Raw genomic sequence first — 24700 nt, forward strand, 5'->3', positions numbered from 1 at the left:
AAAAAAGGCCAATTTTGTTTGGGAGCCACGTCGCACGACTGCGCAATTGTCAGTTAAAGCGACGCAGTGCCGGAAGCTGAAATTTCACCTGGGCAGGAGGGGGGTATATGTGCCCAGTAAGTGGTTAAACAGATTGTCCCAACAGGTCATGTAAGGAATTACCCTACTTCCAACTTGGAGCCAGATTTTTAAAAACAAATTTTCTCCATTGAGACCAAAATACAGAAAAACTTGAGCGCCCAAATTTTTACAGCCACTTTCTTTAGCCTTTTTTACAGCTTAAAAACGCCTGTCCATGTTTATTTATTTATTTGAATTTTTTTTTTTTGAGCTACCGTTGCGTTTTTGAGCGTTTAACGTCTGGCGTTTTTACAGCTCTACTCTCTACTCTGGAACTTCAGAACGCCCTGGTCCCGCGTTTTTTTTACAGCTCAAAAACGCCTATGCCATTTGCAGCGCAAAAACGCCTATGTGGGCATGATGCCATAGAACAACATGGACAGGCGTTTTTAAGCTGTAAAAAACGCTCAGAAAGGTGGCTGTAAAAACGTCAGTGGAAATGAAGCCTCAAAGTTCCAAGTGCATGGCTAATATTTCCCTACTGTAGGATGTGCCAAGGCCTACAGACAGGATAGGTAAAAAGCCTGCTTACTAAAAAATAAAGCCAAACATTCCTTTTTTTGCACTTTAGTAAACGTTTTAAACCTATACATTCACATTTTATATACATATAAAATACTTATATTATTGGCCTTTTAAAATAGTCTAAGCAGGTCTCATTTTATCTCAAGCTAAAGAAATGGATTTTAAAATTAAAACTTATACCTTAAAAATGTGTTTCCTGCGTTAAGATCAAAAGGTTAGAACATTCAAAAAAGGCAAAAAACATACCAGAAAGGGAGCCCCCTGCAGCCATGGTGCCGTCAAAGATCAGCTCTCCCGGCAAATAACCAACAGCCTGTGTGATGTCAACGCTGAACGAATGTTGAATTTGCATAGAGCCTACTATTGGTTTTTGAGCCGACATTATGCAGACCAATCAACAGCCACAGTAGAGAGCTGACTGCACAAAGGAGGAGGGGGATGGAAAAAATCTGCCTAGTAACAATAAGACAGGGGGAAAAAAATATCCAAGATTTTGATCAGGGTGTGAAAATTGAAAGAATGGTTTGCAGCTTTTTAAATTTGAGATTTTTTTTTTTTTTTTTTTTTTAAGCTATACACATGTATTTACAAATATTCACTGCATCAAAGACAAAGCCTATTGTTAGCAACAGATAATTTTAAATATAAAGACAGGCGACAGAATTCCCCAACTGCATACTTAAAGTGGTTGTAAACCCACATTTTTTACTTTTGCCTACAGGTAAGCCTATAATAAGGCTTACCTGTAGGTATAAAGAATATCTCCTAAACCTGTACGGTTTAGGAGATATTCCCCTCGCAATGCGCCGCTGATTGCAGCGGCGCATTCGCAGGTGGGATCCTCGGCTGAAGGATGCCGGAATTAAATCTCCCACGCGCATGCGCAGAGTGACATCATCGCCGCTCCAGCCAAGGAAGCGGCGATACCTGGAAGACACGCTCGGCGTGGACCAGGTAAGTTCCCTACACCTCGTTCCGAGGTAAGTATTTCATAATGAGCCAATATGCGGTGCATACTAGCTCATTATGGCTTTTGCCTTGCAGGTGTGTAAAAAAAAAAAAAAATTTTTTATATATATCTATCTATACACACGGGTTTACAACCGCTTTAATAAAATTTCAGTATTTCTCTTATGTGCCCTTTCAAGCTTAGCGGTCTCTGTGCACTGAAGGATGCACAGGTAGTATTGTTCTGGCACTTTTTTCCCCTTAAAATCAGGGGAAAATCGTGGGTGTGTTATACGCCGATACCCGCTGTTTTGAGCACCGCCAAAATATACGGAGATGAGCCAATCGTAAGCGCCGCAGACAGACGAGCCGATCGTACTGTGTACTCCGCTAGGCTACGCTCGGCTCGCAGTCACGCCCTCTCCCGCCGAGAGAAGCCGAATACACAGGAAATCCGGCTCTGTATAGCTCGGCTGAGGCGCTAAAATTTAAAAATACATAATGCTGCAATGTCGGGCAAGGTGCAGATGGCCACTTATAAGGCTGCAGATGGACATACGGTACATCCATTGCAATCAGTCACTAGTAATATATCATGGGCTAAAAGTTGAACTAGAACTCATAATAGGGACACTTTAGACCCATGTCATGCATGCAATGCCCATCGCTGGCCTGAGGTATTCAGAACATTATTATGCAAGATAACATTTCCAATATACAGAACACCATAGTGTGTAGACCAGCGTTTCTCAACTGCAGTCCTTAAGGCGCCCCCCAACAAGTCATGTTTTCAGGCTTTCCATTATTTTGCACAGGTGATTTGATCAGTTTCTCTGCCTTAGTAATCACAGCTGTTTCATCTGAGGTAAATCCTGAAAACACGACCTGTTGGCGCGCCTTGAGGACTGGAGTTGAGAAACACAGATTTATACCAACCTTCGCACAGACTAAATTTACGCACTTATTTTATTTTTGCCTTTTTGGCAAAATACGCTTTGGTTTAACCATTTGCTGCCGGCTGTACGACTTTGTACGGCTGCAGTGTGGATCCCAATTGCCGGGAGGCCGTCTATATACGGGCACCAATCACTGGGGGAGCGCGAGCACCGGCGGCATCACTGAGATGCCGATGCGCGTGCTTGGCGGCCGCGATGTCCGCCAGGCACCCGCGATCGGCGGTTACACAGACAAGGATGTGGATCTGTGTGTGTAAACACACAGATCCACGTCATGGAGAGAGGAGACTGCTGCTGTGTCCCTTGTACATAGGGACACAGATCGGTCCCTTCCCCCAGTTAGAAAGGAGGCGGGTATGTGCCCAGTAAGCAAGTTGTTAAATCTATAAACAGTATACAACATTTTAAAGTGGATACAAAAGGAAGTCGCTTTTTTTCTGTATAAAAGGCAGAAAAGAAAGCTTGGTCTCAAAAAAGAAAAATATTTGGGTGGTGTTGCATGACCGAGTTGAAAACTGGGTTCAACATGCCAGTCCTCAAAACTATACCATTGCCACCACCATGCTTTACAGCCGGTATGAATTTTCTTAAAATGTAATCAGTTTGACCACACTAACAGTAGTCATGTTTGGCACAAACTAGAGGTCGACCGATATATCGGCAGGCCGATATTTGTCAGTTTGAGAAATCGGCCGATTTTTATCCAAATTAGGCCGATATTTAACATGGGCGCTACCGGTGCCACGGCCTTTCCTGATGCTGTGACCGTGGCAGCATCGGGAAAGGACGCGGCTTCAGCCTAGCTCCGGAGCCACGGCCATCTTGGTACACCCAGCGCGGCGGCCCTCCTCTTTGTTTACACCCAGAGGAGGAGGGGCCCGCGTTTGTGGGACACACACCACTCTCTGGTGTCTGTACTACAGGGGGGGGGTGGTCTGTACTGAGGAGGGGGGTGTCTATACTGGAGGGAGAGGGGGTCACACTTTTTTTGCACCAGTGCCACCTGCCAGTGCCAATTAGTGCCACTTGCCATCTGCCAATGCCACCTGCCAGTGCCAATACCAGTGCCACCTGCCAGTGCCAATTAGTGCCACATTTCATCCAGTGCCATTTAAAGCCATCAGTGCCACCTGCCAATGCCAACCAGTGTCATCTGCCAGTGCCAACTATTGCAATCCAGTGCCAATTAGTGCCACTTGCCAGGTCCACGTGCCAATCAGTGCCATCTGCCATCCAGTGCAACCTGCCAGTGCCAATAAGTGCCACCTGCCAATCAGTGCCTTCTGCTAGTGCCACCTTTCAGTGCCAATTAGTGCCACCAAAAAAAAAAAGAAATCGGCATCATATATCGGCCGCCCCGATTTCTAAATATCGGCATCGGCCAGAGAAAAACCCATATCGGTCGACCTCTAGCACAAACTGCCATCTTTCATATACAGTGCATCCGAAAAGTAATCACAGCGCTTCACTTTTTCCACAATTTTGTTATGTTACAGCAGGGGTCTCAAACTCAAATTACCTGAGGGCCACAAGACAAGTTTTCATATCCCATGGGGGGCCGCATGCAAACTTTCAAACTTCGAAAAAAAAACAACAGTACTGGTGTCAGCGAACACATTATTAACCCCCAGCACTGGTGTCAGCGACCGCATTATTACCACCAGCACTGGTGTCAGTGGATGCATTATTAACCCTGACCACTACACGATGACCACTCACCATCAGGGCACAGCACATCAGGTCACAGAGCCCAGCACATTAGGGCACAGCACACATCAGGGTACAGAGCCCGGCACATCAGAGCACAGGGTACAGAGCCGGGTACATCAGGGTATATGCGGCACATCAGCCACATGGGGAACATGAGGGCACAATCCGGGTACATTAAGGCACATCAGGGTACATGGGGGCACAGGTCAGCATTTACTTGTCTTTTTTCTTCACATGCAGAGTAGCGCAGGAAGCGTCTGTCATAACTTCACTTCTGTCTCACGCTCACCGCGCCCCCCCCCCTCTTCTCGTCCAATCCAGGTGATATCACAAGCAAATGGGGATGGACGATAAGAGGGGGGGGTGTGGGGAGCAGCCGCAGCGTGAGGCAGAAGTGATCTTATGACAGACGCTTCCTGCGCTACTCTGCATGTGAAGGAAATCTACTCCCCCACACTTCCGCGGCACCCTCCGCCCTGCCTGCAGGCCATTTATAACCGGGCCGCAAATGGCCAGCGGGCCGGTACTTTGAGACCACTGTGTTACAGCCTTATTCTAAAATAAAAAATCCTCAAAATTCTACAAATACCACATGACAATATGAAAGAAGGTTTGAAAACATGTACACAAGTATTCACAGCCTTTGTCATGACATTCAAAATTAAACTCGGGTGCATCCTGTTTCCACTGACCATCCTTGAAATGTTTCTACAACTTGTGTCTTTTCCATCCGATCCGTCAAACGGATCGAAAATAGGACCACCATCCATCTTGTTTCTGCGGGCAGTATCGGATAGTGGCAGATGCGCGTCCGCTGACATCTGCCACTCCAAAGAGGAAAACTGCAAGGTCCAATTAGGTCCGCTTGAGAGAGAAAAAAAAAAAAAAAAAGAAGAAGGACAGACAGACCTAAAAGTAAAGCCCATGTGAAAGGACCACTAGTGTCTGAATGCAAAATAGTTATAGTGCTGAGAGCCAAACGCAGAGAAACTCCTGTGGTGGAAGTCACAATATCGACAAAGCAAACAATGTGCCTTTCACATTGATGACAGATCTCGTGGCAGACTTTCTAGGACAGGGTTTGACAAATTTGCTTGGAATGTATGAGCCAGCTAAAAAAGTTAGGAGCCAGCAAATGCGCCCCGTCAAGCTTGCGCGCAGAAGCAAACGCATACGTGAGTATGTAAACGGTATTTAAACCACACGTGAGGTATCGCCGCGATCTTTTGATCGAGTGCAATAATTCTAGCTCTAGACCTCCAACTCAAAACATGCAACCTGTAGAATTTTTCAAACGTCGCCTATGGAGATTTTAAAGGGTAAAAGTTTGGCGGCATTCCACGAGCGGACGCAATTTTGAAGTGTGACATATTGGGTATCAATTTACTCGGCGTAACATTATCTTTCACAATTTAAAAAAAAAAAAAAAAAAAAAAAAAAAAAAAAAAAAAAAAGGAAGGATAACTTTACTGTTGTCTTATTTTTTTAATTAAAAAGTGTATCCCCCCCCCCAAAAAAAGTGCGCCTGTAAGACCGCTGCGCAAATACGGTGTGACAAAGTATTGCAACAATCGCCATTTTATTCTCTAGGGTGTTAGAATAAAAAATATATATATATATATATATATATATATATATATATATATATATATATATATAATGTTTTGGGGTTCTAATTAGAGGGAGGGAGATGGCAGTGAAAACACAAATTCAAGCTGCTGTTTTACTTGTAATGCCAACGGCCACCACCAGATGGCGCCAAGTCACAGAAGGAAGATTGGGCCTTCACAAGGCAGGAAAGCCGCTGCCTCAATTAACGGCGGGGGTCACGATTTGTCGCAATTGCGACCGGGCGCTGGGATTTTGTCGAGCCCTGTTCTAGGATCATAAGAATCAAATTTAGAGAACCCTCTTCTTTAAAACCAAGGCTTAAAACTGCAATGCCATCATTTGTAAAGCAGTGGCAAATCTTTCCTTGAGACAAAAGATTTGGATAATGTGGAAGAGACCATGGAGTGCCAGCAGTCTTACCAGGTCAGCATACCACATCCGATTAGGCCAATCCAGTTTGTGCATCACCAGAATGCCTTGCATCTTGATTATGATACACGGTGAGGAAAGGCATATTTGTAGTCCGAGTTTTAACTCGTGATATGTAGTGACCCCAACCACCAAGGCCTGTGGTGTGACTTGGCCTAGCTGGACAGTACTCCTAAAAAAGAGGGCATACCCCGAGTATCATAAATGAACTAGACAATGCATTTCCTGAGGAAAATGCGCGTGGGAATGCTGAATAGCTGAATTGCTGAGCCCGCACCAAAGCCATTCACCATAACCACTACACTATCTTTAGGACACACAGCTCCTTTCTCTATCTGCAAAGTAGAGAGTATCCTGACTTCCTGGTCGCCCCTCCCCCCTCAATAGGTTTCCCCTCCCCCCCAGGTCAGTGAGGAGGAATATTGCACTGAGGTAGAAAGATATTTATGGAAAGAAATACCATTACAAATGCTTTTAATTCACAGACCAAATACATGAATTAAGCTTTCAAACAAACCTTAATAAATCCACAACCGTACATGCGATCGATACAGCGACTTCACCGTTTGAAAGACACGGCCCTTGTGAACGCATCGATATGAAATTTATGTTGATAAACTTAATAATGTGGCCATGTCAGCGATTTAGAAAAAAGAGTGTCTGTGTTTTGCAGGAACATTTTTTAGATTTTTTTAACATGAGTCAATGAGAGAAAATTTCAGGCTATTGTCCTTTAGAAGCTCCAGGAACTAAAACTAAAATACATATCACAAAACTGATCACATTGCCTGAAACCAGACAACAATACCTACGTTTTGATATATAAATTGTGTATGACAAGTAGATCTTGTGGGCGTGAGAGCAATTTGTTTCCCCTTTTTTTAAAGATAATTTTTTTTGTGGATGATCTCCACTCTAAAGGTCACATGACACACTCTAAACCTGCTCCATAGGATTACATTATAACCGATAAAATTTTCTGAAAAAATTACTAAACGTAAATTGCGTTTTCACAAAAACCGTAAAAGATATCAATCTAAAAAGTCATGTTTGGATAGCTGAATATTTTGTGACCGCTTTAAAGTTTTTTTGGTGTCTGTAAGTGAAAGTATGAAGGAGCTGAAACTTTTGGCAGAACGTGTGTTTTGAAGCGGTAAAAAGCATGTTCTCATTGACTTCAATGTTAAAAAAAGTGTCTAAAAGCTTAATTTTAAGAAAAGTATAAATAGTACAAAAAAACTTGAAGTCCCATCGTTGGCTGAACGAGATGAACATTTTAAAAAAGTTGAATGGTCTCAATAGCTGAAAGTATGCAGAAGTTACGCAGAGGCAAAAAACGTACGGAATAAAATTAAAATTAAGAACTAGACAATGCATTTCCTGAGGAAAATGCGAGTGGGAATGCTGAATTGCTGAGCCCGCACCAAAGCCATTCACCATAACCACTACAGTATCTTTAGGACATACAAGCAGTGTTCCTTCAGTACTTATAAAGCCTAATATCACACAGCTCCTTTCTCTATCTGCAATATAGAGAGTGTCCTGACTTGCCTGGTCGCCCCTCCCCCCTCAAGAGGCTTTCTCCACATGAGGTGGGGGAGGAGGACTGCACTGAGGTAAAGAAAGCTATTTAGGGAATCAAAATACCATTAGAAACGCTTGAATCCACACACAAAATCAGTTATTGAAGCCTTCAAACAAAAATTAATAAATCCACAACCGTACATGCGATCGATACAGCGACTTCAACGTTTGAAACACAAGGCTTTTGTGAACAAATCAGTATAAAATTTATGTTGATAAACTTAAAAATGTGGGCATGTCAGCGATTTAGAAAAAAGCGTCTGTGTGTTTTGCAGAAACATTTTAAAGTCTTTTTAACATGAGTGTCAATGAGAGTTTATTTGTCCCTCTTGTCCTTTAGAAGCTCCTGGAACTAAAAATAAAATATGTATCACAAAACTGATAACATTGCCTGAAACCAGACAAACATACCTACGTTTTGATATATAAATTGTGTATGACAAGTAGATCTTGTGGGCGTGAGAGCAATTTGTTTCCCCTTTTTTTAAAGATAACTTTTTTTTTCAATCATCTCCACTCTAAAGGTCACATGACACACTCTAAATCCCTTCCATAGGATTACATTATAACCGATTACATTTTCTGAAAAAAATCGCTAAACGTAAATTGCGTTTTCACAAAAACCGTAAAAGATATCAATCTGAAAAGTCATAGCCGGATACCTGAATATTTTGTGACCGCTTTAAAGTTTGTTTGGTGTCTGTAAGTGAAAGTATGAAGGAGCTGAAACTTTTGGCAGGGCATGTGATTTCAAAGGGAAAAAGGATGTTCTCATTGACTTCAATGTTAAAAAAAGTGTCTAAAAGCTTAATATTTTAAAAAGTAAAAATAGTACAAAAAAAACTTGAAGTCCCTTTGTTAGCTGAACGAGACGGACATTTTAATAGTTGAATGGTCTCAATAGCTGAAAGTATGCAGAAGTTACGCAGAGCCAAAAAACGTACGGAATAAAAATAATAAAAAACGAATATCAATACTGGGAATGCTTATTGAAGCCATGGGGCGCGGGGGAGGCATTTCAGTGATCTACTCGGCCCTCACTCACCCAATTGATAAAATATCTTATATGAAGGCTTGGGAATCTGATTTTCAGAGAAGCATTAGCTTGGAGTCTTGGCACAAGGGTGTCTCCAGATCATTCAGGGGCATTTAGAATGTCTCCTTGGTGGAGGCAAATGTTAAAGTCATTACCAGATGGTACCTCACTCCCTCCAGATTGGCTGCCATGTTTTCTGATGCCGATCCCCTCTGCTTTAGGGGTTGTCAGCTTCGGGGTACCATGGCCCACATCTGGTGGGAACGCCCTAGGATCCGCTCATTCTGGAGATTAGTCTTCAATATGATTTACAGAGTGAGCGGATTTCGGACTCCAAGGACCCGACGTAGCCTTATTGAATGCCCTCATTCCCTCGCTTCCTAGGTCTACTCAGAAGCTGATCCACTTTATATTACTTGGCTCCAAAATAGCCATTGCCAAATCCTGGAAACAGCCCAAGCCGCTCATTTCAATTGTTAAAAAGAAAATCTCATGGATCATGATTCAAGAAAAATTATCCAGCATACTGACTGACTCCGTTACGAAGTTTCATGAGGTTTGGACTCCTTGGGCTGTTTGTTGGTATCCCCCTTACCCCTGAACCAGCACACGTTTGACCGGATTTTTATTGGGAGATAGGCACTAAGCATTCCCTCCTTCCCTTATCCCCGCTCTTCTTTTTCTCCTTTATCCCCTTCTCTCTTTACCTCTCTTACTATCTGTCGGTTGGTGTGTTCTTAACATTTAATATACATTAGTATACATTAGTATAAGCAGTTTGGGTGTGGGGTGTGGGGCAGGGGGTCGGGGATCGGGGACCTCGCTCTTGGCACAGTATGATCCCATATGGGGTGCCGGGAGAGTTGGTTCCGGACTCCCCTTGGGTCCTGTCCTTTTTTATAGGGTGCAGTTGATGTACAAATTTGTGAGCCCCCCCCCCAGTTATCCCCTTTCAGATTGCGAGCCAGACCGGTTTAAATTTTGTTTTACCTCTTCAATATTGGCTCTCATCATTTTCGTTCTAATTTAATCTGTTTGCAAAATGGTATGCATCGCCCATTAGGGCTATTATTATTTCTGACATATTTTGTAACAGCTGTAACCTTATTCTTATTCTCAATAAAAATGTATTGAAAGAGAAAATAATTCCATCTGCCTACAGCTTAAAAAACATCTTTTTACATTAAATTACTGCCACTATATACCTTTTTGGATGACCTGTATACCATGTTACATAATAAACCAGTTTCTCCAGTGCTGAGAGTTCAGAAAGGAGGAGATTCCCACTGCAGCCTTTATACATGCTCATATGTGTGATGTTGATCAGAGCTAGCCAGGTTACATGATATTGACAAGTAAATGTGCTCTACAGCATGAAAAGACAACCGAGCATGTGCAGGGCAGATACTCTGCTTGTGTTAGGGAGGAACTATGCATACAGGATAAAACAGACTTTACACAATACAGAGTATTAAAGTGGAGTTTCCATGCCAAAAATGTTTTCTCATTGTGCTCATTAGACCTAAAAAAGAAAAAAAAAAAAAAATTTACTCACCTGGAAATGCCTGTTGCTATGCGGTCCCACAAAATCTGCCTTCGGAATCACCTAAGATTCTGACATCTCCCTCAGCTCCTCAGCACGCTAATGCTCCTGGGAAATGTGTCATTTCCCAGGATGCAGTGCGCTATCCCATAATAACTCCCCATCCAAGAAGTGCTTGTGGGCTTCACAATGCCCACAAGCAAAATGACAACGGTGTGGACAGTTTATAAACTATCTTTTTTGAATAACTATGCGGAGCGGCGGCGGATTGAAAAGTTGTAAGTGACCGGATTTATATCATAAAAACGCATGATGAAAGGACATACATTTAAAAAAATGCTAATTGTGGTTGGAACCCCGCTTTAAACCCTTTAGTATACAGCACGAGTGTCTGGCCAGCCGTGATTGGTGCTGTGCTAGTCACATGACTAAAAAAAAAAACATGTCAGAAGATAAATTCAAATTATTAAAAAATAAAAAATGTAAACTGTTTTATGGCCAAGTCTTTATTGAACATGACATGTGTAGGCAGAGTCAAAGATGATTGACACTAGATTTTTTTGACAGCCTCGACAGGAAACACAAAATCAGATACAATTTAAAAGGCCCCTCCCTTTCCTTCGACCCTCAGTTGTTGAGAAAGATCAAGCAAACAAACCTCCACCAAATTGCACTCGGCAGAGGAGAAAAAAAAAAAAAAAAAAACATAGAAACATAAAAAAACACCACCACCAGGTGAAAGTAGAATAGGGTGGGAATAAAGACGCTGTCCTTAAAGGTTCCCGGAAATACTGTTACCGCAAGTCTAACAGGGGTTTTCCCCCACTCACCTTCCAGGACAGCTACTTGAGATTCTATACCTTAGGGAGGGACAACAGACTGAAGCACTTTCCTACAAAAGGAGGTCCTACCTGGAAAGCATCTGAATGCCATGTTTGACAAATACATGAGAGGACCAGACGGCAGCTTTAGAAATTACTTCCCATGATGCCCCCGCTCTTTCTGCCAATGACATAGCCATGGATCTCATTGAAGGAGCCCTAAAATTCTAGGAGGGATACAACCTGACGCTTTGTATGCTTCACAAATAGCTTCCCTAATCCACCTAGCAATAGAGCTTTTAAGACGCTTTGGACCCCTTCCTGGGGCCACTGAACAATACTAACAGCTGTGAGGAACTCCAAAACCCACTGGATTTCTCTAGGTAAAGCAGAAGACATCTCTTTACGTCTAGAAGACTAAATCTTTCCTCCGCATTCCTGGGAGAGGTAGAGAAACTAGGCCGGACTACTCCCTGGGACCTATGAAAGTTAGATACTCAGGCCTAATCAATACCCTGTCCTCTAGAGCAGTGGTCATCAACCTTGTCCTGCAGGGCCCACTAACAGGCCAGGTTTGCAAGATAACTGAAATACATCACAGCTGATATCATTTGCTCCTCAGTGATTGCAGTATTCTACACTGCATCTCCCCAAGGTAATAAATAAAACCTGGCCTGTTAGTGGGCCCTGCAGGACAGGGTTGATGACCACTGCTCTAGAATCCTCAGGAAGGGGTCTTTACAGGAAGAGGACTGCAGATCAGAAAGCCTTCTCCCTGACATAATAGCCAAAAGGAAGGAAATTTCAGGGAAGCCTTGTGCAAAGGCTCAAAAGGAGCCGTTGTTCGAGCATTTAACACTAATGACAGATCCCAATGAGGCACATGTTTGACGACCCTGGGAGCATGTCTAGATCTGGCTGAAAGGAACCTCCTGACTAAATGATCTTCCGCTAGTCTCTTGTCTGAAAACACAGACCGGGCTGCAACCTGAACCCCAAGGGTGCCGACAGATGGTCCTTTCTATTTCTTTGTGCACAAAATCAAATATACAGGGAGTGGAAAGAATCTAATCCGGATTTCCTTTGCCAGGGAATAAATGTTTTCCAAACTTTCCCATAGATTCTCCTTGTGACCAACTTGTGGCTGTCCAGGATAGTTCGAATAACTTTCTCTAAACACCCTCTCAACTGCAAGATGCGCCGCTCAGCCTCCAGGCCGTCAAATGGAAGGTCTAAGGGGTTGGATGCAACACTGGCCCCTGATGGAGTGGATCCTTCCGATCTGGTAGGGGGCCAGGGAAGATCAACAGAGAGGGCCTTCAGAGAGGAAAACCCAACTCCTCCTGGGCCACCAGGGGGCAATCGGACCCACTTCTGCCCGATCCCAAATAATTTTCTGAACTACCAGGAGGTAAGAGGAAAAAAGAAGGGAAGGCGTAGGCCAGAGTGAAATCCCACAGGAAGGAGAGAGCATCTGTCCAAGGACCCCGTCTCTCTCTCTCCAGTGAGAACACTGGCAGTTTTCTGTTGAGACTGGAGGCAAAAAGATCCACTGTAGGAAGACCCCATCTTGGCACAATTTCCCAGAACGTGCCTTGATGCAGCTCCCAACAGCTGGAACCGACGCTCACTCTGCTCAGATAGAGAATACGCTGATGGACTGATCCCCTGGTGTGGACTACCCCAGGACAGAATCTGCTGTGTCAGAGTTCGAAGTGACTCTGAACGAGTGCCCCCTTGCTTGTTCAGGTACACCACCGTTGTGGCATTGTCTGAGAAAACCAATAGGTTTCTTTGAACAGACCCTCTCTTGAAGAGCCAAAAGAGCTTTCCCCCACAGCTAGTAGTTCCCTGAAATTTGAGGAGCGGCCTGCGCGGAGAGAAGTTTCAAAATGTTCTCCTCTGGAAGAAAAATCTTCTGGGCAACAGTATTAGATCAGTGGTCATCAACCCTGTCCTCAGGGACCACTAACAGACCAGGTTTTATGTATTGCCTTGGGGAGATGCAGACTAGATTTACTGCAATCACTGAGCATCAAATTATATTACCTGTGATGCATTTCAGTTATCTTGCAAACCTGGCCTGTTAGTGGGCCCTGAAGACAGGGTTGATGACCACCATTAGATAACCCAGAAAAAGAATGCTCTGGGAGGGCACCAGACAAGACTGTTGATTGACTTTCCACCCCCAGTTTCTGAAATGTCTGCAAGACCAACTGCAGATCCCAGATAAGGGCCTCTGTCTCGGGCAAAGATCAGAAAATCGTCCAGATATGGGATGATCGATACACTTTCCACCTGAAAAAAAAAAAATAGGATTTAAAAACAGCTTACCTGTAAAATCCTTTTCTTTGATTACACCATGTGACAGAGTCCAAGTCATTACATAGTGGGATGTATAGTTCACCAAAGGTGATTGGACACTGGCACAACCAATGAAGACAGGCTCCCCTCTATATAACTCCTCCCATAATGGAAGTACCTCAGTTTTGTAGCAAAGCAATACGCAATCCAGAAAGAGGGGCGGGACCTCTTGGAGTACATTAATGGACACAGAATAGGATTTTACAGGTAAGCGTTTATTAAAACTCCCCATTTTCTTTATTGTACACCACAGGACAGAGTCTAAGTCATTACATAGTGGTACGTCCCAGAGCAATGCTCAATATGAGGGGAGGGAGACACATCAAACAGACCACCATTGGACAAGAGGCCCTTAACCGCTGCCTGCAGCACACTACACCTGAAGGCGGCATCCTCATGTCCTCTGACATCTATTAGGGTAGAATTTGGTAAATGTATGGACTGAAGACCAAGCTGCAGCTTTATGCCTGGTACGCACGATCCGATTTTCGAACGAATGATCGTCCACTTTTTTTGTATGCTAATCTCACGTCGACTCTGATGAGTTTACTAAAGTCACGAAAATTCTCGTACGGCATAATAATAAAATGATATGATATTTCGGACAGCTGTAATATCATACGATTTGGCATCGTACGAAAAAAAAAATTCTGTGCATGTCCGAATCTCAGATGAACTGTCCTGATCGGCTCTCGGAAAGCTCTGTACCAACGATCTGATTATCGTACGATCGTTACGAAAGCGGCATTTGTCGGACGATTTTCGGATCGTGTGTACAGGGCTTTACAGATCTGAGCCATTGAAACCTGATGCACTGCCCATGAAGCACTTATCGCCCTGATCGAGTGCGCCTTAAACTGGAAAAAAAGGAATTGTATTCCTTAAACCATAAGTTTGAACAATCACTTGTCAAATCCATTTATAAAATGGGTCGATTTCAATGCTGCCTGGCCCTTTTTGGGACCATCTGGCAGGATAAACAAAAAAACATCAGTTTTACATATCTGAGCAGTTTGCTTGCAGATAAACCTTTATTGCTCTCACAACATCTAGACTGAGAGTGCAATAATTTTTCCCCCACTGACTGTGGTTCAGGAAGAAAGGAAGGCAAAAACCATATCTTCATTTAAATGGAACAGCGAGACCACTTTAGGAAGAAAAGTAGGTTGGGGCCGTAATACAATTTTGTCTTTGTGACAAACTAAATAAGGCTCTTTACAGGAAAGAGCTGGTAGTTCAGAAAAATCTCCTAGCAGAGTAGATAGCAACCAAAAAAGCCAACTTCCGACTTGACAATCAATGGAATATGACGAATAGGTTCAAAGGGCTGCTTCTGCAGGCCTGACACAACTAGATTCAAATTACAGGGGCACAAGGGAGGTTTGACTGGTGGATTTACCCACAACACTCCCTGAATGAATGCCCCGACTAGGGAATGAGATGCCAAAGGTCTCTGAAAGAAAATTGATAGAGCTGAGATTTGACCCTTAAGGTACTCAGGGCTAGTTTCATAGCTACCCCCAATTAACAGAAGGCCACCCTCTTGATTCACACCAGAAAACATATACCTTCCAGGTGCTATAATAAATGAGCCTGGAGGCAGGCTTCCTAGCATTAGAGTGGAAAGAACTGGACCCGAGAGGCCCCGTTTCTTCAGTATGTACATTTCAACAGCCAGGCCGTCAAATTTAGCTTTTGTAAGGAAGGATGGAACACTGGACCTTGTGATAACAGGTCTTGGAAGTGGAAGAATCCATCGCCATCCTTACGATCTTTGTGTACCAGGAACCTCTGGGCCAATTCAGGGCCACAAAGAGAACTGGTATTCCTTCTTCGATCTTGCAAAGTCTAAGAGCGGAACTGGAGGGAATGCATAGACCAGGGAAAACTGAACCCAGAGAATCATAAGTGCATCTGTTCTGTAGGATAGAGGATCTACTGTCCTTGATACAAAAACTGTCTAATTTCCTGTTGAACCTGGAAGTGAACAGGTCTACATCCGGGGTTCCCCATTTCTGGCATATATTCTGAAAAATGTCAGGGGTGGAAAGACCATTGCCCCGGCAACAATTGCTGGCAGCTCAGGTAATCCACTTGCCAATTCTCCACTCCTGGGATGGAGATCGCAGAAATGCAAGGAATACGAGTTTCTGCCCATGTTAAAATCTTGTTCACCTCTGGAGAATTCCGACTCCTGGTGCTTCCTTGGTGATTGACGCAAGCCACAGCAGTAGCATCGTCGGATTGAATCCGAACTGGATGACCCTGTAATCTGTGTGTCCAGGTTCTGAGGGCTAGGTGTACTGCTCAAATCTTCAAAATGTTGATAGGAGGCCTTTCTCACATTAGGACCAAGTTCCCTGGGCTGAGGCTTCTTCCAGAATGCCCTGCCCCCAGCCCAACAGGCTGGCATCCGTAGACACCACTTTCCAAGTGACTGGAAGAAAGGATTTCCCTGCACGCAAATTCCTGGTGTTTAACCACCAACTGAGGTTTTGGCACACCTCTGAGGACAGGTGCATCAGCCAATCCAAGGCCTGGATCTTTGTTCCAGGCAGTCAAGGATACTGTTCTGAAGTAGCCTTGAATGAAACTGGGCATATGGAATGGCCTCGGAAGAGGCCACCATTCCCCCCCCCCTCCCCCAACAACTTCATGCAAAGACGAATTTATGTTTTTCCCTTTGCCCTGACCATGTGGACCAGATCCTTTAAGAATTTGATCTTTGGCTCCGGAAGGAAAAAAAATAAAAAATTTGGATTGGGTTGTGTCCAAGACCATGCCCAAATATTCTACCCTTTTCTGGGGCTGTAGAGAGGACTTCTGGAAGTTTAGGATCCAACCTAGACACTCTAGGTATTTTACTGTGCCGAGTATGCTGTGGTTTAACAGTCCCACTGACTGTTCTACCAGAAGTAGATCGTCCAGATAAGACGTCACTGATATGCCCTGCATCCTTAGATTTGCTAGAAGTGGGGCCAGAACCTTTGAAAACACGCGAGGTGCCGTAGTCAAGCCAAAAAGGTAGAGCCACAAACTGATAGCAGCGGTGTTCTACAGTGAACCTTAGGAACTTTTGGTGAGCGGGATGAATAGGCCATAGAATTCTCCGCCCTGTAGGGTGAAAAGCACTGATCGAATTGGTTTCCATTCAGAAATGACAAATGTTTTGAAACCAATTTAGGGCTTTTAGATGCAGAATGGGTCTGACGTCTGTTTGGCTTCAGAACCACAAAAAAGTTTGAATAGAACCCCGTGCCTTGTTCCTTTAGGGGGGACTTTTTGATTACCCCGCTGGGACAGCAAGTGATCCACTGCTTGGAAGAAGTTCTCTTTTTAATGGTTCTCTGGAGACATTTGAGTTTAGGAAACGATAAGGTGGGATTTCCCGGAATTCTATTTTGTATCCTAGGTATACCTTGGAAACTGCCGAAGCCATCTCCCCACTCGGCTGAGCGGGGGTGCCCCTTCATAAGAAATCTTTAGGGTTCTGTTTACCGGTCTTTCGGACCCACAGCTTTTTGCGACCCTGGGTCTGATACTGGGTCTTAGGCTTTGTGGTTGACTGAATGCCGCCACCACTGTCTTGAAGCAGAGGTCCCTGGGACCGGAGAAAGGGACCTTTTAAAACATGGGCGTTTTTCTTTTTTCTAGGTGGCAAAAGTGTAGTCTTAACACTTGAGATTTTCTGGATGTATTTATGCAGATCATCCCCATAGAGTTGTTCCCCCCCTTAAAAAGGAGCTTCCGCTGACCAATGCTTTAACCAAAGGATTCTGCACATGTGTACCAGTTTGAGCGTGAGGCAGGATGCCTGTTGGATAGAATCTCTCATGGCATCGACCATGAAACATAAGGCTTTAGGTAGGTTCTTCCAAAGCTTAAGCTGGTCTGGAGGAAGATCCTTGAGCCCTTGTTTTACCTGTGCCTTTAGGACCTGACAACAGCCGCCACAGCGCCCACCGCCAAAAAGGAAGATTTAAGTAAAGATTCTAACTTCTTTTCAAAAAAAATCTTTAAACACCTGAGCATCGTCTACAGGACAAGTTAGGTTTTTGTTTACACAGGAAATGGCTGCATCTACCGCAGGTAGCTTCTATTTTTAGTAAACTTTTCCTCCATAGGAGGAGAACATTTATCTGGATGTTGCCAGTCGGCATAAATAAGATTTTCCAATAAAGGATGAACCGGGAAGGAGCATGCAGCTTGTGGGGATTTTAAAGCACCCAGGGAGGAGACAGGCGATTCAGTTAACCCCACAGAGGGCAACTTGAATGTGGAACATACAGCTTCAGCATAACATTGCATCTGCATTTTTTTTAAACCTGGGAAGCAGAAAAAGGTTCCTCTGATCCACCCAATTGCTCCTCATCCTTATCCTCTAAAGGCGCCACATCCTCATCAGATATTTTTGAAGAGGGATCTAGAGCAACAAAAGGGGACCTGCTTCGCTTTTTATCCTTTTTTATGGATTTAGCGATTAATGTAGCGGCTCTCCCTTCCAAATTGTCTAGAGCTGCTGCCAAAGTGTCCTCAGTGACATAAGCAGGACCTGGTACAACAGGAGAGGCTGCTATTCCTGACAAAGGCAAAGGCTCATCCTGTACAGGTGCTACTGGTTCCTCAGGAGAGGATGGTACCTGGCTAGAATGGTTAGAGCTCCCCGTTTTAGGAGGTGGTTTTTTGTCTTAGTCCCTGATCTGCCTCTCCAGAAAGACATTCTTAAGCCAAAAGCAGAGGTACAAAGACAGTGCATACACTACTGTGCTAGTTCAGCAATCTACATACAGTAACTATCACAAAGTCTGATGCTGAGTAGGTGCCTTTAAGTGCCTGTAATCCAACCACGTAGAAAACTCACGTGCCCCCAGGCTGCTGTCTCTTCTGCACATGCGCAGCAGAGCGGCGCGCCCTCCGCGTGCGCCTATGGGGAAAGAGGCAACAGTGTGAGCTTCTGCTCTGACCTGCCTCATGGAAGACATCCACTCCTGGAAGAGACCCACACATCTGCTTGCAGCAGAGGAAGTGCTGATGCACTGAGCTTACGTTCCTGACATGGTGAATGGAACTCCAACTCTTTACTCCCTCTAGTGGTGGTTTCAGGCAAGACAGCAAACTCAAAAAAAAGGGAAAGTTCTTAAGGGTACAGGGTATAGAGACATAAAAGTTAAAGGGGAGGTTCACCCTAAAAACGACTTTTCCTTATTACACTGCCCCCCCACATTACAATACGATTATGCCTATTACCTTCGTACAGCTATTCACCCGTGGCTTCCGGGTTGCGAGTCCCGCGGGAGTGGGCGTTCCTAACATGGTGGTGATTGACGTTTTGACAAAAAACTCGCTCCCCCTGTCGCGTAAGCCGCGTCACGATTGGCGAAAGGAGCCGAACGGCGATGCGCAGTATAGCGCCGACTCGCCGTTCGGCTCCTTTTGCCAATCGTGACGTGGCTTACGCGACGGGGGGGGGGCTAGTTTTTTGTTAAAACGTCAATCACCACCATGTTAGGAACGCCCACTCCTGCGGGACTCGCAACCCGGAAGCCACGGGTGAATAGCTGTACGAAGGTATGTACAGCATCAAAAAAAAAAAAGTAATAGGCATTATCGTATTGTAATGTGGGTGGGCAGTGTAATAAGGGAATGTCGTTTTTAGGGTGAACCTCCCCTTTAGCTGATTCCTTTTAAAAATGATTAATAGATTAAATTCCATCATATAGTGTGCCTCTAGTTTCACTTTTGGTTTTAAACTGGTTTCATGTTTATGTGAAGTAAAGAGACCCACAGAACAAAAACAAACAAATCCAGGGCAGTGTTTTGTTTTTAAAATGAATCTCATTGGTTCTGAGGAGTTTTAGACACACAGCTTAGACCACAGTGAGAAGCTCCCATGAGTTTTTTCATAAGGAGCCAGACAAGCAGGAAGTGTGGAGATCACAGCAGAATTACAGCTACTTCAAAGCAAAAACGAACAATGAGGACATGAAACCAGTACTGCAGTAAGGTAAAGGAAGCCATTTAGCTAAAAAAAAAAAAAAAAAAAAAAAAATTCCTTTAGTGATCCTTTAAGTGTTTAAGACTTAGACTTTTTTCCCCCCCACTTACCGTATCCACACCGCAGGACTGCTGAGATCAGACAGTACCAATCTTCACCCCTCACGGTGGGTAGTATTGTGCCAACCTTCATGGATATGGGTTCCTACTTAAAGGAGACCTCTTCCCTGGGCCTTGTAAAAAGAATCTGCCAGAATACTTGTGTGTATTTAAAGCGGAGGTTCAGCCTAAAAAACAAGTTTCTACCATGCCATCCAGCATACTAGCGTGAGCTACAGTATGCCTTTATTTTATTTTTTTGCGCGGTACTCACAGTTTAATCCATTAGTTTTGTTTCAGACTCCCCGCGGGGAGTAGGCGTTCCTATGAAGAGGGGAACACGATTGACGGACGGCTATGGTGCGTCACGCTTCCCGAAAATAGCCGGAGTAGGACTCGGCTCTTCACGGCGCCTGTGCACAGACTAGCACTAGCACATCCTTTTCGTGCCCTTCACCTTAGACTCTGCCAAAAAAACTGAGGTACTTCTCTTATGGGAGGGGTTATATAGAGGAGAGCCTGTCTTCATTGGTTGTGCCAGTGTCCAATCTCCTTTGGTGAACTATACAGCCCACTATGTAATGACTTAGACTCGGTCCCGTGGTGTACGATAAAGAAAAGGCCATGACTTGGGCCATCTTTGTAAAAATTCTGGGTGCTGCCGAGAGACCAAAAGGAAGGGCATTGAACTGCCAATGACTCGGCCCGTTGTCCATGAGAATCGCAAATGTGAGGAACCTTCGGTGGCTTTGGCAGATTGGAACATGAAGATAAACGTCCTGAAGATCCAGGGTTACCATGAAGACCTCTGGCCACAATAGATTAACAGAATAAATGTTTTCCATCTGGAAACATCTGTAGAGAATAAATGTGTTCAGGATGCCTAAATTGATGACCATACGCAAGCCGCCTGAGGCTTTTTGAACCAGAAAGACGCAATAATAAAATCCCTAGAATTTTTAATTGTACGGAACAGGAGATATAACCCCCTCCGTTTCCCACGTGGAAACTAGATTTAACATGGCTTGCCGTCTCTTGGCAAAAACCTCGGGGGGGGGGGGGGGGATCTGGAATTCCAACCTGTAACCCCCTCTCCAATGTCTGAAGAATAAAGGAATTGTCAGATATCTCTGCCCATTCTTTGACGAAGTGGGACAACCTTCTCCCTACCCCTATTCTGGCGTCACTGGGGATTCTTGGAAGGGGCTAAAGGAGCTGGGGATTCTTGGAAGGGGCTAAAGGAGCAAAGAGACCCCCTCTTTTGCTTATCTTTATTAAAAGACCACTTTTTTCTTCGCCTGTTGGTTTTAAAATGAACCTTGTTCTGGAAACTGCAAAAATGCCTTTCATTCTGTGGCTCATTCTTTTGAGAAGGGAATCATTTACTCTTCTCAGAGAAACAAGCTAGGATCTCCACCAAGAAGGAACCGAATAAGAGCATTGCTTTCAAAGGGAATGCCGCAGAGTTTGTTCTTGGAGGCAAGGTCCCCCTCCCAAGATAGCCCGTCTGGCTGAATTAATGAGAGCAGAAGACCTAGCTTCAGCTTTCATGCAGACTGCAGCTGCATCAGCCAAGAAGACCACTGATTTGGCAATGAGTGGGAGAGACTCCCTAATCTCCTCTTTGGGGGTGTCGGATGAAAGAAGATCATCCAGACACTGAACCCATACGTCCAAATTCCTAGCCACACAGGTGGATGCTATAGCTTAACCCAAGGATAAAGCTGAAGCATCCCAGGCCTTACACAGCAAGGAGTCGGCCTTCCTGTCCATTTGCTCTTTAAGGACCCCCAAGTCTTCAAAGAACAGGTCTGACCTCTTGGATACCTGTAACATGGGGGCATCAAGCCTAGAACATTTAAAGAAAGTCTCCTCAAACGCAGACTGAAAAGGAAATCTTTTGTGCCCTTTAGACTTCCACTCTGAAAGAATCATATCCCCAAGTGACTGGTGTACCGGAAAAGTTCTTGATTTCCGCCTCTGTAGACCCCTATACCTGTCTATACCCCTATACCAATCCTGTACAGATTGGATTTGCTGTGGCATCTCAATCTGCTCCGAGGTATTTACTGACTTTAAAAGTTTGTCAATATCCTCCACTAGAAAGATACTTCGAGCTACCCGCCTCCTCCTCTGCGGGGGTTCTCCCCTTCTTCCAGATCAGAAGTATAGTGCGAACCAATGGTCTCGGACATTGACAGAGGAAGGGGTCTAGCTGAGGCTGAAGGCTCTTGAGCTATGGAACTAGATGAGGAAAGTCCCAGCCCTGCTACTCCGCCATTAAAAGACCGGAAGGAGGCTACAACCTCCTTCATAGCATTAACTCTTTCAAATAGGCAGTCTCTGACCTAGCCCTAGATGGAATACAACCCTCACAAAATAGTTTTTTATATCCATCAGAAAGCCTGGCCCTGCAGTTTCCACATTTCTTTTTCACCGATTTGGCCTACAAAAAAAAAAAAAAAAAAAAAAAAAAAAAAAAAAAGCACAAACAAGAGCCACAAGAGTGTATGGCAAAGAGCCATACACAAAAAAAAAAAGTCCCCTGCTGTATAATCACAGACAAGGGCTTACCTTGGAGGCAGTATGGGACCTGGAGGCTGCCGCTGGTTCAATCCGAGCGGGTGCTCCATCTTCCTCAAGCTCCATAAGGCGAGTGGAGATCAGCCGGAGAAATGGGCTGCCGTCGTCCTGCTAAAATGCGCCTGTTCGGCGTTTCAGCAGACTGTTCCCTAGCAGCATGTCCTCAGTGTATCACGCTATGTTCCTTATCAACACTGCTCCGGAAAGTGGCAAAGCTGTAGAGCATAAGTTGCAGCTAGAGTGTTGAGACAAACCATTTATTTAACACCGACAGGTGTGCTTCCAAAAGTCAGCTTTTATTTATATAAAACATGTCTCACAAAAGAAAAATACAATTACTATAAATGTTTAAAAAAGTCACGCATTAGCTGGAGTTTGGCTTTAATTTGTTAGACTAGTACAGTGTATCATCACTGGTCTCACGATTCGATTACGATTATCTGGTCAGCGATTAGATTCCGCGATGCATCACGATTACCGACGAGCTCTCACTTCCGCTTGGGCAGCCCTTCCTCCCTGCAATCTTCTGAGACACATCACAGGTCCCAGAAGATTGCCCAGCTTTGCAGGACAGCGCAGTGAGACATGCGCACCTGGCTGTGAAGCTGCAAGCTGTCAGCCAGATGCCCACAGTAGTATTGCCAGCGCCATGGACAGAATGGAGGGTTTAAGTGGCCACGTCGCTGAATTGTGGGACAGGAGAGTATCTTTACTAAAAGTCAGAAGATACTTTTTTTTGTAGCTGCTGACTTTTAACAATTTTTTTTTTTTTTTACTGAACTCTGCTTTGAAATAAAAATAACCTCACTCCCTCTTAAAGTGGAGTTCCACCCAAAGGTGGAACTTCCACTTTAAAGCGGTTCTCCACCCTAAAGTGGAGTCCCGCTGATCGGAACCCCCCCCCCTCCGGTGTCACATTTGACACCTTTCAGGGGGGAGGGGGGTGCAGATACCTGTCTAAAGACAGGTATTTGCACCCACTTCCGGCCAGACGCTACAGGCAAAAGACGGGCATTCCGTCACATCCCGTCTGTCGCCCGTTGTGTGCTGGGAACACTCGGCTCCCAGCACACAGTGGGAGCCAATCGGCTGGCGCGGCGTGACTCGCGCATGCGCCGTAGGGAACCGGGCAGTGAAGCCGCAGCGCTTCACTTCCTGGTTCCCTGAGCGTGGATGGCGGGGGGAGCAGCAGAGAGACGAGCGATCGCTCGTGCTCTGCTGCGATCGGCGCTGGACTCCAGGACAGGTAAGTGTCCTAATATTAAAAAACAGCAGCTGCAGTATTTGTAGCTGCTGGCTTTTAATATTATTTTCCCGTGGCACATCCGCTTTAAGCACTCCTCTCAACCTGACGTGCCATTTTTATGGGGGGGGGGTGTCCCCTTTTTAGTGAGACTTTCTCTCCTGGCCGCCTAGGTGACTCCTCCTCTCGCCCTAGGTGGCCCATCTCTGACAGCGATCTTCTGGGACACAACACAAGTTCCAGAAGATTGACTGGCCAATGGCAGAGCACAGTGCAAGCCTGGCCATAAGGCCGTAAGCTATAATGGCTGGGTGCCCACAATAGATATGATGGCATTGAGGAAAGGAGTGGGGAAAGGTGCGGGGCTCCATGCGGCTGCATCGGTGGACTGTGGGACAGATAAGTGTCGGTTTAATAAAAGTCAGCAGCTACACTTTTTGTAGCTGCTGACTTTTAATAAACTAAAAAATGGTGGAACTCAGCTTTAAAGAGTGCACTAATCCGGTGCACTACAGGGTTTGACAAAATCCGGGCACCTGGTCGCTATTGCGACAAGAAATTCTGACCTTGAGGCTGCGGCTTTATGGCCTACAAGGCTGCGGCCTCAATTACCGGCCGTCGCGTGCCCGCTGCAATCGCGTGGTGGGGGTGCACGGATGCACAGGATCTGTGACCTGGCGCCATCTGGTGGTGGCCGTTGGCATTACAAGTAAAACCAGTTCTAATGTGTAAATTTTTACTGCCATCTCCTTCCCTCTAATTAGAACCCCCCCATACATACACACATATTTTTTTTTATTCTAACACCCTTGAGAATAAAATGGCAATCGTTGCAATACTTTGTTACGCCGTATTTGCGCAGCAGTCTTAAAGCGCACTTTTTTGGGGAAAGAAATACACTTTTTTTAATTAAAAAAATAAAACGGTAAAGTTGTCCCAATTTTTTTTATATTGTGAAAGATAATGTTACGCCGAGTAAATTGATACCCAACAAGTCACGCTTCAAAATTGCGTCCGCTGGTGGAATGCCGACAAACTTTTACCCTTTAAAATCTCCATAGGCGACGTTTAAAAAAAAATTCTACATGTTGCATATTTTGAGATACAGAGGAGGTCTAGAGCTTGAATTATTGC

General features: G+C 44.7%; 1 protein-coding gene across 4 annotated transcripts in view; it reads right to left on the reverse strand.

Moving 5' to 3' along the window:
• The window catches only part of LOC120945452 (activating transcription factor 7 interacting protein), a 278332-nt gene that overhangs the window by 248653 nt on the left and 4979 nt on the right, over nt 1-24700 (reverse strand). The window contains exon 1 of one of the 4 annotated variants that reach the window (XM_040359612.1): nt 22315-22541. The exons of 1 other annotated variant lie outside the window; for it this stretch is intronic. In XM_040359612.1, the coding sequence (XP_040215546.1) occupies nt 22315-22373 (59 nt within the window). In that variant the 5' untranslated portion in view covers nt 22374-22541. Of the gene's footprint in view, nt 1-891; nt 1053-22314; nt 22542-24700 lie in introns of those variants that run through there. 2 more of the 4 variants (XM_040359608.1, XM_040359611.1) reach the window with 2 other exon arrangements.

Source organism: Rana temporaria, chromosome 7, assembly GCF_905171775.1.
Source record: "Rana temporaria chromosome 7, aRanTem1.1, whole genome shotgun sequence".
Taxonomy (NCBI): Eukaryota; Metazoa; Chordata; class Amphibia; order Anura; family Ranidae; genus Rana; species Rana temporaria.